General features: G+C 40.8%; 2 protein-coding genes across 5 annotated transcripts in view; both read right to left on the bottom strand.

Moving 5' to 3' along the window:
• Positions 1-836, bottom strand: part of LOC107669024 (protein bicaudal D homolog 2-like) — a 42491-nt gene extending 41655 nt beyond the window's left edge. Inside the window, exon 1 of the mRNA XM_016461115.1 lies at positions 633-836. Within this exon, the coding sequence (XP_016316601.1) occupies positions 633-836 (204 nt within the window). The remainder of the gene's footprint in view (positions 1-632) is intronic.
• A 7826-nt stretch (positions 837-8662) lies between these two features.
• LOC107669029 (guanine nucleotide-binding protein G(I)/G(S)/G(T) subunit beta-1-like) overlaps positions 8663-15003 on the bottom strand; it is a 78629-nt gene continuing 72288 nt past the window's right edge. For all 4 annotated transcript variants that reach the window (XM_016461130.1, XM_016461128.1, XM_016461131.1 and 1 more), the window contains exons 9-11: positions 13960-14176; positions 12567-12682; positions 8663-10294 (exon numbers count right to left, since the gene is read on the bottom strand). In XM_016461130.1, the coding sequence (XP_016316616.1) occupies positions 12576-12682; positions 13960-14176 (324 nt within the window). In that variant the 3' untranslated portion in view covers positions 8663-10294; positions 12567-12575. The remainder of the gene's footprint in view (positions 10295-12566; positions 12683-13959; positions 14177-15003) is intronic.

The raw sequence follows: 15003 nt of genomic DNA, 5'->3' as shown, positions 1-15003 counted from the left end.
ATTAATTGCGATTAATTGCATAATATATATGTGTGTATTGTGTATATTTATTATGTATATATAAATACATACAGTATATATTTTGAAAATATTTACGTTTATACATTTATAAATTAATATTCTTATATTTTATATTATATATTTAATATAGAAACATAACATATTTTCTTAAATATATACATGCATGTGTTTGTATTTATATATATATAATAAATTTATGTAAACAAAAACTTTTGGATGCGATTAATCGTTTGACAGCACTAATATACATATACATATACATATATATATCACTACAAAGCTTACTACTAGAAACTGAATCAAATTTATGAATTTATGACTTATCCATCTGCTCCATCAGAAAACTTATTTTTTCTTCCCAACAACCGCCGCACGCACAGAATTGTGGGACATCAAAGGAAAGTGACACATTTGTGAAAAATGCGACCGGAGGAAGGAATCATCGGATTGGGACAGTGTTTTCTGGCTCATCCAGCAACACAATCAGCATTTCACCGTCTTCAAACACAACAAGCCACGACTTCGCCATGTCGTCGACATAATGCCAGCATTTTGACGCCAGCTACTTAATGCAGGCGCAGCACTGATGATCGCGCCGCGTCGCGTTATACCTCTCGCAGCTGCTCCAGCTCCTGGCGGACGGTCTCGTGCTCCGCCTCCAGCTCGTCGTACCGCTGCTTCAGCTGCTGCTTCTCGTCCAGCACCGCGAGCCCGTACTCCGCCGCCTGGATCTTCTCCCGCGTGGTCTCCGCCAGCTCCCGGGACAGCCGCTGCACCTCCGCCCGCGTCGGGTCGCGCTGCTGCTCCGCGCTCATCTTTATAACCGCAGACGCGTTCAGATTCTGCTGTCCGCGCACCGCATGACCGCGCTCTCGCCCGCCGTCCCTGATAGACTCCTGCCGGTGTGTGATTTCTGCGCAGGGCTAGAGGAGCTTGTGCTTTATCTCTCCTAAAGCTGCTCCATGACGGATCCGTCGCCTCCGTCCCGCTCCTCTCCCCTCAATAACATGGAGCGGAGGAGGCTGTAATTCAGCGAAGGAGCTGCCAGAACGGGGCTTTCCTTGGAATCAGGAGAGGCTTTTGTGGGAGATGTAGTTTAATCCAACGCCTTTTGTGATGTCACGATTGGGTCAAAAACTCGTATCCCGTGATTCACTGCGGTCAGACGGCGTGGATACCGGAAGCTCGTGTGCACCGGGTCCCTGCGTGTGACGTGGAGGTCTCCGTTGAGTTCAGTGCACATCTCGATTTATTATTATTATGATTGCGCTTATTAAACTGCGCAGGGTTGTGCAACAATAGCTCAAATGATGTGGCTTATTCAGGTAAAGTGAAAAAATAAAAACAAAACACAGTCAGTCAGACGTTCTTTTATAACCATATAATTATAACTCAAAGGCCCTTCCTCCACAAACGCGACGCGAAAAACGAGTCGTCGAAACGAACAAAGGTTGTCACTGCGTCGGATCTACTAGGAATAGCGAAATGAAGCGTCATGAAGCTCCGAGGCTTTTCCTGGTTGAGTAAGAAGTCCTTAAGCCTTAAAAGTATCGACAATAGCGCCATCTGCTGGCTCGTAAAAGTTATAGCAGCCTTGAAGTCTGGAAATGTGATGCATATTTTGAAATAATGAGAACAAAAAAGTTCTTAAAGGTGGCATGAACTGCCTTTGTTTTTTGTTTTATTTTGTGCTGTTCTCTGAGGTCCACTTATAATGTTATCAAGGTTTTTACATCAAGAAACAATTTAGAAGCTATAGGCTATTTTCTGTCCTGTTTTTGCTGTTTTTAGACTAACGACAAAGTTTTGAGTTCTGAAACTTACCGGATGTTTTTATAGTCTTATGTCAAAAGATCAAGGGAATTCTGGTTTCTCAGTTCATGACCGCTTTAAATGATGTTCAGTTTGTGGGTGAATCGATCAAGTTAGGAGCACTCATTGAACTAAGAACCACATCTTACAGACATGAATACAACAATGTGAATATCTTATACTTACTGGACATATTACATGTCAGAATGTATTACATTTAAAATGCTATAACATGAGTAATGACATAATGCTTTTTAATTAAAACTATGTAATTGATAAAAGACTCAATAAAGACTCAACATCACACCCGTGTTTGCTCTTTTAGGGAAATTTGCTCTTTTAGTGCTGAGGCGAACAGGGTAACCAGGGGATGGCTGCAGCGCCATCACCCCAACACTCTGAAGCTCCTCCCTGTGCACTCATAGCGCGTCAGTCTCACGAGGACGACAGCAGAGCAGAACAGTCAACAACCGCTCGGTTCCGAAGTGAAAAGCTGAATGTGCATTGCACCCGCTTTCACATATATACCCGCGCTGCGGGGCGGAGCGCGAGATGCAAATCTCGCACGCCAATATGCATTGGCTCATTTAGTTTACACTCCAAGATGATAGGACTCTCAGACAAGATCACAATTCGTCGGTACATTCCGACGTGACGTTGAATGTGACTGACTGAAAGGGAACTGTAGATTATTTAACTAATATTCATTTTCATGGTATCCCACAGCAAAAAAAAAAAAAGAATGTGGCAGCAGCTAAAAATGAAATAAAAACAATTCAATCAGGTAGAGCTTTAAGCATTAAGCGTTAATGTGTGTAGGCTAAGTGACTTTACAAACATTTGACATTAAATATCATTCTCATGATGGGGTCTAGCCCATGCTGGTCCCAAGCCCGGATAAAGGAGGAGGGTTGGGCGTGGGGCCAGCGACCCCACCCCGTAAAAACCCTTGCTGTTACAGAAACGACAAGAAGTGACCCCTTATGTGCTTACTGTGGCAGAGATGACTGCCGACCACGGATGATGGTGTCGGAACAAAGTCATTCGAATGTCCGACCCCTGATGCATGTCAAGATCCTCAACGCCAAATCATCATTTCTGTTCTCTACCTGCAAATTGGTGCAACTCCTGGGAGAATTTGACCAATATCACCTTGACATCCTTGGCATTGGCGAGGTCCGTTGGACGGCCAGTGGGAAGTTGATAAGTGACAATAAGACCTTCATATACTCCGGCCACAACCGTGACCATGTCTGCGGTGTGGGGATTGTCCTCTCCCGCCGAGCGGCATCGTGCCCACTTTGGTGGCAACCTGTCTCGGACAGAATAATTTCCGTACGGCTACAAGGCATACATTTGAAACTAACCTTCATTCAGGTCTATGTGCCTACAGAAGATGCCTCAGATGTGGAAAAGGACACTTGCTATGATGACTTGCTACTTGAGCTCAACCGTATCCCGCGCCATGACCTAGTCATCGTTGCAGGCGATCTCAATGCCCAGATCAGCAAGGAAAGGCAAGCATTCATGTGATTGGCCCCCATGGTTCAGTGACCGAAACCAATGACAATGATATGCGACTCCTGACTTTTTGTGCTGCACAAGGACTTGTGGTCATGAACACATACTTCCCACACAAGCGGATCCACAAAGTTATTTGGAAAGCCCCGGGCACCCGCAGAGTGTACAACGAGATTGAATATGTCTGCATCACCAAGCGTTGGCGCTCGTCCATCCTCGACGTGCGAAGTTATCGGGGTGCCGATGTGGGTACTGACCACTTGCTGCTCGTCACAACCTGCCAACTTCGATTACGACGTTTGCCAGCCCGTGGCCAGCGACCAAAGCCTTTTGATGTCGCACGACTTTTGAGACCTGGTCGTATTGCAGCAGTATAATGTTGCGGACCGGAACCGCATCAAACTATTGGGCCCCCCACATGACCTGGATTCTCGTTGGGAGCAGTTTCGAGACACCCTGGTAACCGCAGCAGAGGCGGCCATAGGTTGCCGACGGGGCACCTTCAGAGAACGCTGGATCCAACCTCAATCATGGGCATTGATAGATGAACGGCGGCATGTGAAGTAAGTCCAGGATCAAGCATGCATAGATACAGAACACAAAGCTGCATGATTAAGTATATGGACTTGGATCGACAAGTAAAGCAAAGTTGCAGACGTGACTATGAGAAGTGTGAGTGGGTCGATCAGAAATGGAGCGAGGCACAAGAAGCCGCAAATCGAAACAATACATGTACGCTATATCGGATCGTTCGAGAGCTTACCAGCTCACCATCTGGAAGCAGGGCACCGATCAAAGATCGGGACAGCAGGGCCCTTCCTACTCAAGAAGAACACGAGCGTCGGTGGGTTGAGCACTTCAAGGAAGTCCTAAACCAGCCAGCGCCAACCACAGTATTCGATCCCAGCCTCCTAAACCCTATAACCGATCTACCAGTAAATCTTGACATGATCACAGCAGCGGAAACAAAAAATGCGATCCGGGCACTCAAGAATGGCAAGGCTGCAGGCTTGGATAAGATCCCACCTGAACTACTTAAATCTAGTGACCATTGCCTAGTTGATGCCCTGACGGATTTGCTCAATGCTTGCTGGGCAACCTCAGCAGTCCCTGAGGAATGGAAACGAGGTATGATCTTCACGCTCCCAAAAAAAGGCCATCTCTCCAAGTGCGATAACTGGCGGGGTATTACCCTTCTCTCTGTACCTGTAAAGGTATTCTCTATTGTCCTGGTCTTCCGAAGGGGCAGATCCTGCATTGAGCAGATTTTTGCTCTGCGACAAGTGATAGAACAATGACTGTAATACCAAAAATGGATCTCACTGAACTTTATCGACTTTGTCAAGGCCTTTGACTCGGTGCACTGAGAAACGCTATGGAAGATAGCCTGGGCTTATGGAATTCCATCTCGATTTGTAGACATCTTTCTCAACCTTTACCAAGGCTCTTGATGTTGTGTACGGATGGAAGAAGGAATAACTGATTTCTTCACGATTGAAACTGGCGTGGGTATTGACAAGGGTGTGTGCTTTCACTGATGTTATTCCTCCTTGTCATCGACTTTGTCGCCCGCCACTCCATCGGCCGCCTACACATCGGCATACCCTGGACAGTTGGTAATCTCTTCCTCACCGATCTCGACTTTGCCGATGATATTGTCATTCTCGGCCCGACTCAAACTGCCCTATTAGACCTCACTATGGCCCTAGAAAATCAAGCGGCCAGCGCTGGATTCCGAATTAATGGACAGAAGACTAGAGTCGTTCGCATTGGTTATGTAAACTCGAGAGTACCAATTACAATCGATGGGAAAAAAGTGGAGAAAGTTGCAAACTTCACTTATCTTGGCAGTGTCGTCTCCTCAAATGGGGATGCAGAACGAGATGTCATCTGCCACATCGGCAAAGCATCTGCCGTGTTCCAGCGACTTCGTCCAATCTGGAACTTGCCTTCCCTCTCTCTGCAGATTAAACTGCGACTCCTGGCTATGATCGTTGTGCTGACGGCGACCTACCGAGGATGGCGAGACCTAGAAGATGACTGAAACCATTTCTCGAAATTTGGACGTTTTTCACCTCCGTTGTTTGTGATGCATCCTTAAGATCATTTCCCGGGACCATGTCACAAACATGGAAGTATACGTTAAGGATATCATTCAGTGTCTATTTCAATATGCAGCAGCTTTTTCCATAGTCTAACGCTATTTTCACATAATTAAAAATTCTCTAATCCAACCCATTACATTTCTTATTTAGAGAAGTGAAATAAACATCTAATAAACATGTAGTTAGTCAACAGCAAGAAGGCAGAGACTCACAAAATGGGGGGGGCACCAGTGACAAATGAAGAGGAGATGGTCAAGTATTAGAAGAATTTTAAAATTCAAAAGGAAAAAGAATAACTGTTGCTTTTGTATTTGTAGGATATAAAGATGACCAAATAAATTGTGAATAATTTGTGTTTATTTAACAGATGTGGTTATGACATATATCTCATTCTACCCTTCCATCTGGCATCCTTCCATTCCATGCAGTAATCAGCTTCATTTTCAGAAGGTGTGATGATAGATATATGCGTGTCATCAATGCATCCAACCAGACTGGAAATCCTGAAGGAAATCTAATTATTGGATTATTTCCAGAGGTCACAGCAATAAATTAAGTGAACATAATTTATCAGATTAGCCTCGTTTAAACCGATTTCGACAACATTGACCTGCAGTCCTATGAAACTCCTCTTTGATGGATTTGTGCTCAAGAAACAACACAACAATTCTAAGAAAAAGCGTGAGAGCGATGCACACTTTCCTTACCACTCTGCTTACAGCGGTCTTACTAATGTGCTCTGCATCTCCGATGTTTTATAGAAAACTACCATTTAAAAATGGTACCGCGCCAATAAATATGCATGTGAATATGGCAAAAAAAAATAAAATAAATCCCTATAATTAATGCAGCATATAAAAATATGCACAATGAATGAATACCTGCACTGCAAAAAAATGCTTTCCTTACTTAGAATTTGTTTTCTTGTTTCCAGTCAAAATATCTGAAGATTCTTAAATCAAAATACATTTTCTACATAAAAAAAATTTGGGGGGCGGGGGAGTATATAATAATAGTTTATAGATTATTTTCCTTACCATATGGCGGATAATTTTTACATTAAAATGCACTTGTTTCCCCCAGGAAACAAGACTAAATATCTTATATAATTTTTCACATATAGAAAATGCATCTTGACTTAAGAATTTTTAGATATTTGTACTTGAAATACGACAAAAATTCTCAGCAATAAAGGCATTTTTGCAGCGTGAATGAGTGAGGTATTTAAACATCGCTTATGCTTTAAAAAGGGGGATGAGACCAAAAGAAACTCTGGGTTTACTGAAGAAAACCTGCTCCCAACCAGGTTAGGTTCAGAGTTACGTTACCATGGTAACTGACTCGAAGTTACCTCTCTTTCCGAAATGGGCTTGACTTACCCTGCTGTCTCTGATTTGACAAACCTCCCATTCTGAAACGGAAAACCCAAAGTTTCCTTCATTTCAGGGTTAACATACTCAAGAGTTTTCACTTAACCTCCTTTCTGAAACGGGCCCCTGGACTTCCTAAATAAAGATCCTGGTGTCGGCGCCAATGGCCTCGCGGTTAATATCTTTCTCAAGGTCCTTTGCTGATCCTGCTCTCCTCTCTCCACCCAATGCTTTCCTGTCGTCGCTCTACTGTCCTATCCAAATAAAAAAGGCATAAAAGCCCCCGCCCCCAAAAGAAAAAACGAAAAAAAAAAAAGATCCTGGTACCTGGGCAAACAATGTAAATGCAAGAAAGAGGTGTTGCGCTTAATCAAGAGTACAACGGACTCCTCTCACAGAACAAACGCAGTTCATTATGCAGATTGTCTGAGAGCACCAAAATCTGCAGCAGTACTGTGGTTGAAGGAATTGTCGGATCATCATAAATCTCAGTTTTGTTCCAAGTTCACTTTCTTCACGAGTACAGTAATTTCACTTTTTAACATTGAACTTTGCGGCTGAAGGACATGCCGGACTGTCATCACGATCTAGATCAAATCGCAACTTTCAAAGATCGGTTCTCATTAGCAGCGTTGTAATTTAACCTTTTTTAAGATTTTTTTTATTTTATTGTATGCATTTATTTCAATAGGACAGTAAGTGGACAGAAAGCCAAGTGGGAGAGAGAGGGGGGCAGGATTAGGAAAGATCCGCGAGCTGGGACTCGAACTCAGGATGGCTGACAACACCGTTCTGTGTTCTCGTTTAACCTAATTCACAGTTTACTAATGGCCTTGTATAATTATTAATTGTGTGCTGTTATGGTCATTAAGACAGAATTTCAGTTTTGTTGAGCACACCCCAAATGTAGTCCAAGATCAGCGAAATTTGGTTTGTTTCCATTTCTCGTGAAGAAGAGTTGACTGGGCGGGTGAGAGCAGATTACAAAAATAAGGGCCATGCTAATCATCATAAATCCTTTCATTAATACTGGACCTGGCAGTTTGCTAAGTTTCTAATTATTATAAAACGGTAAGCACAAACTATGCAAAAATGAATGCCTTTATTCGGAGTGTCCGAATTTGTTCACTCAGTGCTTCAATTAGACTGTTTGTGGACTAAGGTAGGGAATAGTGTGTTATTTAGAAGGCGGGACTATTCCGCCATATTGCGTGTTGTAATTTCTCCCATTCAAGTAATATGTGTGAACTGTCTTTGTATATCTAAAGTCCTTTATTGTAATCATCCCCTGACCAGTTTCATCATCCATCTGTCAAAATATAACGTCCAGTGGGGGGGGGGGGGTCTAAAATGACAGTGGCTGAATGTGTTAGAGTATAGAGTACCAAAAATACTGTGGTATGTTACATTGTAAATGAGCAGGAAACCTACTATTAAAGTTTGGTTATAGCACCACCTATAGACAAAAGTTTTTTGTGCATTATCTTTTAACATTTTGGCATAAAAATAAATGTAGCTTTCCTTCATGCTTAAAGTACAATATCTCTTTTCAGGCATGCTGAACAACCCAGTAAATCATAAAAAAAGAGAGAAACAACAAAATCGTCTCAAACTGCTTTTATTACATCTTAAATAACAGTACATTTTAATATAGTTTCTATCTTGCATCCAGCTTTCTCTTGTACACTGACTTTAAAATTAAATACAAAAGATGGATAAGGGTACAGTGGGAATGCAGAGCTGTAAGTTATTCATATGGAGGGAGGCAAGGAGAGGACAGGGAAGAGAGGGAGAAAGAAAAGCAAATTTAGTTCATTTTTTGTTTTGTTTTTCTTGCCAACTCCAGGCCTAACGCACAACGACAGCACTTTGTTTCGTTTTTTTGTTTTTTTTTGTACAGAATGTTGCAGAGAAATAACAGAATGGAAGAAATGCCACTACAGCTAAGGAAAGAGCGCTTTTCTTGATACATGTCAAGAGGGAACAACAGAAATTTCTGCCATTCAAATGCTGCGTCCTTTTTTTTCCCCCTTTTTTTATTAAAGAACAAAAAAACCTGTTTGTTACAAAATGTCTCTAGCACTGTCTTTGTATCTGAAATGTGTCTTTTGCTACAGAGAGAGATTTCTTTGTTCTAGTTATTTGAGTGTGTGTGTTTGTACAGGGTCAGTGTGTGTGTGTGTGTGTGGGATTCACAAACTCTCCAGGGACAGAACAACTCACCATTCGCTGTTGTGATCAACATGTTTGCTTCTCTTAAGTGCATAGCTTTGAAAGTTAAACTTAATTGTGTATGCACAGAGTAGCAAAAGAAAAAAAAAAAGAAAATAAATACTGTGATGATCTATTTAACAGGTTATAAAAAAAAAATTAAAAAAAACCATCAAGGATTTAGTTCCATATGCACCTCTTTTAAGCAATTCTACGAGTTTCCCACCCATGGCAGACAACCAAAATAAGATTTTTTTTATTTTTTTATATTTTTTTTAACTTAAAAAGTTTTCAATATTATTTTCAAACATTGATTTATACAACATGTCATTCACAGAGTAGTAACTGTTTTCCAAGCACAAAACGGGCACCTCTGCTGAAACCAAAAAATTAAGAACTGCCCACCCCTCCTTCAACATCCTCCAACATCAAAGATAAGAAAAATATAAAATAAAATTATTAAAATGATTGGTTAATCTTCCTTGAATTACTCTACATTTTCCAAAAAAGCATGAGGAGAAGTATGGTTAAAATTGACATGGTTTCGTCTTCGTAAATCAAGCATTCGTCATCATGAACAGCACGTGCTTGGTTAGTTAACGTATCTGCAAAACTGTATTACTTGTGCAAACAAAAATTCGCAACTAGACAAAAAAAAACAAAAAAAACATTAATAATCAAATTTCCTGGGACTAAATATACAGGCCTGATAGCAGCTAGTGGACCCCTGATCAAATCCTTTACCGTTTACTGACGTAAAGAAGCTCACGACGACTTGGAGAACGTCACGCTTGTTTGAATTCTTAACTATAAATTTGATCCCGAAACATTTAAAAACTAGGAGACAAAAGCACGCCTGCGATCCTGACTGGGGAGAGGTCCAAAAAAGGCCCATAAAGCTATCGAGCTAGTTTCTTTTAGAAAAACCTCCTGTTTTCATGTTAAAGATAGATGTTAGCATGATAACAATAGCAGTGGAATGAGTGTCTCATGTTCTCTCAATACAGTATCAGAAAATGGTCCCAGAAGGATGCACAATTATCAACTTTTATCCACTTACCAACTACAATCTAGCTGAGTGTAACAATTGTGCTCTTTTTTTTTTTTTTTCCCCAAAGAAGAAATGTTTGCTCTTATGTCGTTTATAGATGTTGGGGTCAGTTCTGTTGTGTTTGAGAAGGAGAGAGGGGAATAAAATCAAAACGTTTTCATTTTGGAATGGTCTTCCAGTCAACCTTAGAGTCCGAATGCGATCTGGAAAGAAAGAAAGGGGAAAAAGAAAACGTGAAAACGTTTCAGTGACCCAAGAAAGCCTATCCATGATCAGCTGTGACCCAAGGCATGCGTTTTTAACAGCAGGTGGCAGCAGAGATGCACTGTTTGAGGCAGCAGCAGCTCATTACAACTATTTTTGGCAAATCTGACATCACTGCTGGGTGTTTGGCATCAGAAAGCTGCTGAGGATGCACCTTAAACGATGATACGTTCAAACAGACAATGTCTCGGATGCATTTGTTATTATTTAGTCACAAGGTGCATCCCAAATCGCACACTTATGGACTTGTCTATGATGTTTTGTAGTATAAATGGTGCGAGTAATAGTGTGTTCACACTTGACATGCCAAAAAGAAAAAGAGCCCTTTAAATACCCAGATGATGCACTTAAATAATCAAAAAAATGAAGTGTGGAATGTTGGACACTTCATGCACTCAACTGTCGCAGTGAATAGCCTTTTATAATTCATACACTAGTACACAGTGCATAAGTACATATTGTAGAATTGCATCATTTGGGACGCAGCTAGTCTTAAGCCCTGAATACCAGCTGATGCCAGGAATGGTGTGACAAATCAATGCACTGCTGTCACCTGTTAAATAAGTAGCTGAAAATGAGCAGTTTACCTTACGGCTTTAATTCCAGATCTTAAGGAAACTATCCCAGGAGCCTGTAGCCACAGCCATCCCGTCGTCAGTTACACCCAAGCAGCTGACACGGTTATCGTGACCCGCCAAAACTCCTGCAAACACACAAACATGCACACGTCACTTCATACTGAACCTCTTATGGTGACACGCATCTCATGTTTTATCCCATCTGACATCCATTTGAAATAAACTTTCATTCATTCATTTGAAATAAAAGGATGTTCAACGCTATTATGCATACGTATAGTTTGCAGAAACAGAGCAAACGGGACATGCAGCAGACACACAATAAGGATGTGTGTGTGGTGATGGACTATTTTCTGTGAATGTGGGAGACTTCCTTCATTAGTCGCTAAAGGTAAACAACTACAAGAATCAGAAAGTTATCCCAGATCTTTAAAACATTATCTGAAGTTCTCAAAATTCATATTAAACCTCTGGCTGTTGCAGCTTTATTTGGGACCCTTTCTCTATCGCCTGACATATCCAAATATAAGACTTGTGTTGAAGCTTTTGTAACACTCCTGGTGAGATGTTTCATTTTACCAAATCGGTAAATTTTTACTAAATCGCCTACAACACTCATTCTTTATGGATGAACTAGAGAAAATCAGACACACAATGAAATTGACTTCTGGTAATTTCTATAATACTTGGGGTCCTTTCCTAGATTGTTTAGGAAAGTGAAATGTTCTTTAATCTCCGAGTATATTACTCCTCCAGCAGTAACCCTTTCCCCTCCCCCAATATATAGATTACTAGTCTACTTCATCTTGAGCATCATTTTCTCACACCTGTGATGTTAATGTGCATATTTGTTTGGATGACCAAGCTTTTTATGGCCTTCTATTTATTTATTTAACTGTTTATTTTAAAATCATTATGTTGGTATATTATTATTCACTAACCTTTTTTGTGGTTGTTTTTTTTTGTTATATTCAGAGTTGCTGTTTATTTGTGTAGAATAAGTACATATACATGTCATCAATCACTCTATATCTGTAATTGTATGGTGTAACCCGCTGAGGTGGAGAAAATCAAAATAAAGTGAAAAAAGAATCGGAAAATTATCCTGATTAAGTAAAATATTTGTGCTAAAAACCATAATGCAATACATTAAAATAAGACGACATTAATTACCAGTTTGCAATATCAAGCAGCATAACAAAATGTACTGCTTAAATAACTGGAAGTGAACGACACCAGGAGCCTCGTCGCTCTTATGTTAAAGGACTGTAGACATAGATTCGTTTGTTCAGGTCTTTGATCACACCAAAGCGCAGGCTTCGTCAGTAAGTTTCAGATGCGGGTTTGTGAAATATACCCATGCATCACTATGACCGCAGGAGACCTCCTCTTTCACACTGACCTGCACGGTCGGCTTTAAGAGCATCCCACACGTTGCAGTTGAAATCGTCGTAGCAATAGCCTTTTATAATTCATACACTAGTACACAGTGCATAAGTACATATTGTAGAATTGCATCATTTGGGACGCAGCTAGTCTTAAGCCCTGAATACCAGCTGATGCCAGGAATGGTGTGACAAATCAATGCACTGCTGTCACCTGTTAAATAAGTAGCTGAAAATGAGCAGTTTACCTTACGGCTTTAATTCCAGATCTTAAGGAAACTATCCCAGGAGCCTGTAGCCACAGCCATCCCGTCGTCAGTTACACCCAAGCAGCTGACACGGTTATCGTGACCCGCCAAAACTCCTGCAAACACACAAACATGCACACGTCACTTCATACTGAACCTCTTATGGTGACACGCATCTCATGTTTTATCCCATCTGACATCCATTTGAAATAAACTTTCATTCATTCATTTGAAATAAAAGGATGTTCAACGCTATTATGCATACGTATAGTTTGCAGAAACAGAGCAAACGGGACATGCAGCAGACACACAATAAGGATGTGTGTGTGGTGATGGACTATTTTCTGTGAATGTGGGAGACTTCCTTCATTAGTCGCTAAAGGTAAACAACTACAAGAATCAGAAAGTTATCCCAGATCTTTAAAACATTATCTGAAGTTCTCAAAATTCATATTAAACCTCTGGCTGTTGCAGCTTTATTTGGGACCCTTTCTCTATCGCCTGACATATCCAAATATAAGACTTGTGTTGAAGCTTTTGTAACACTCCTGGTGAGATGTTTCATTTTACCAAATCGGTAAATTTTTACTAAATCGCCTACAACACTCATTCTTTATGGATGAACTAGAGAAAATCAGACACACAATGAAATTGACTTCTGGTAATTTCTATAATACTTGGGGTCCTTTCCTAGATTGTTTAGGAAAGTGAAATGTTCTTTAATCTCCGAGTATATTACTCCTCCAGCAGTAACCCTTTCCCCTCCCCCAATATATAGATTACTAGTCTACTTCATCTTGAGCATCATTTTCTCACACCTGTGATGTTAATGTGCATATTTGTTTGGATGACCAAGCTTTTTATGGCCTTCTATTTATTTATTTAACTGTTTATTTTAAAATCATTATGTTGGTATATTATTATTCACTAACCTTTTTTGTGGTTGTTTTTTTTTGTTATATTCAGAGTTGCTGTTTATTTGTGTAGAATAAGTACATATACATGTCATCAATCACTCTATATCTGTAATTGTATGGTGTAACCCGCTGAGGTGGAGAAAATCAAAATAAAGTGAAAAAAGAATCGGAAAATTATCCTTAAAATATTAAATATTTGTGCTAAAAACCATAATGCAATACATTAAAATAAGACGACATTAATTACCAGTATCAAGCAGCAAGCAGCATAACAAAATGTACTGCTTAAATAACTGGAAGTGAACGACACCAGGAGCCTCGTCGCTCTTATGTTAAAGGACTGTAGACATAGATTCGTTTGTTCAGGTCTTTGATCACACCAAAGCGCAGGCTTCGTCAGTAAGTTTCAGATGCGGGTTTGTGAAATATACCCATGCATCACTATGACCGCAGGAGACCTCCTCTTTCACACTGACCTGCACGGTCGGCTTTAAGAGCATCCCACACGTTGCAGTTGAAATCGTCGTAGCCGGCGAGCAGCAGGCGTCCGCTTTTGGAAAAGGCCACGGAGGTGATCCCACAGATGATGTTGTCGTGAGAATAAACCATCAGCTCCTGATCGGCACGCAGGTCAAACAGCCTGCAGGTGGCGTCGTCCGAGCCCGTGGCGAACGCGTTTCCATTGGGGAAGAACTGAGACGAGACAGCGAGGTTACCAGCTTATACATGCAATGCACACTTAATTTATTAATTCAAAAATTAATTAATCGAATGCGCTAGTCATGCGCATCTTGTCAGTGAAGCATGGTTCTATGATCAGCAGTAAATCTCCATCCGAACGCCATATATATATATATATATATATATATAAATACATATAAGTATATAATAATGCAATGCTAATCGACATAGTATTCTAAGCAGGGATAAAGGCTATGTAATATGTAGCGTGCCTTATTCTGTGTAAGAAGCACATCATCTCACAGAAGGATTTATTTCAAACACTCGACTGATGTTTAGTGCTGTCAAACGATTAATCGTATTCAAAATAAAAGTGTTTGTTTACATAACATATCTATGTATACTGTGTATATTTATTATGTTTATATAAATACACATACATGCATGTATATATTTACGAAAAATGTTATGTTTATATATTAAATATATTTATACATAATGTCTCGGTTACATATGTTAACCCTCGTTCCCTGAAGGAGGGAACGGAGATGTCACATCGGTGACCGACGAATTGGGATCTTGCTTAGAGAGACCAATCCACTTCGAGTGTAAACTAAACGAGCCAATGCACATTGGCATGCGATGATTGCATCCAGCTGCCGCTGATCACAGCGTGAGCATGAAAAGGCAGGCGGTGCAACGCATACTAGGTTTTCGCTGAGGAGCCGAGCCGGTGACCCGGCCGCTCAGCGGTGGTACAGCAGCCGTGGCGACGGGACGTGACGTCTCTGTTCCCTCCTTCAGGGAATGAGGGTTACATACGTAACCGAGACGTTCCC

This window comes from Sinocyclocheilus anshuiensis, unplaced genomic scaffold, assembly GCF_001515605.1.
Source record: "Sinocyclocheilus anshuiensis isolate Anshui unplaced genomic scaffold, SAMN03320099.WGS_v1.1 scaffold516, whole genome shotgun sequence".
NCBI lineage: Eukaryota > Metazoa > Chordata > Actinopteri > Cypriniformes > Cyprinidae > Sinocyclocheilus > Sinocyclocheilus anshuiensis.
The sequence above is the reverse complement of the archived record's forward strand: the minus strand, read 5'-3'. Positions and strand labels throughout refer to the sequence as shown.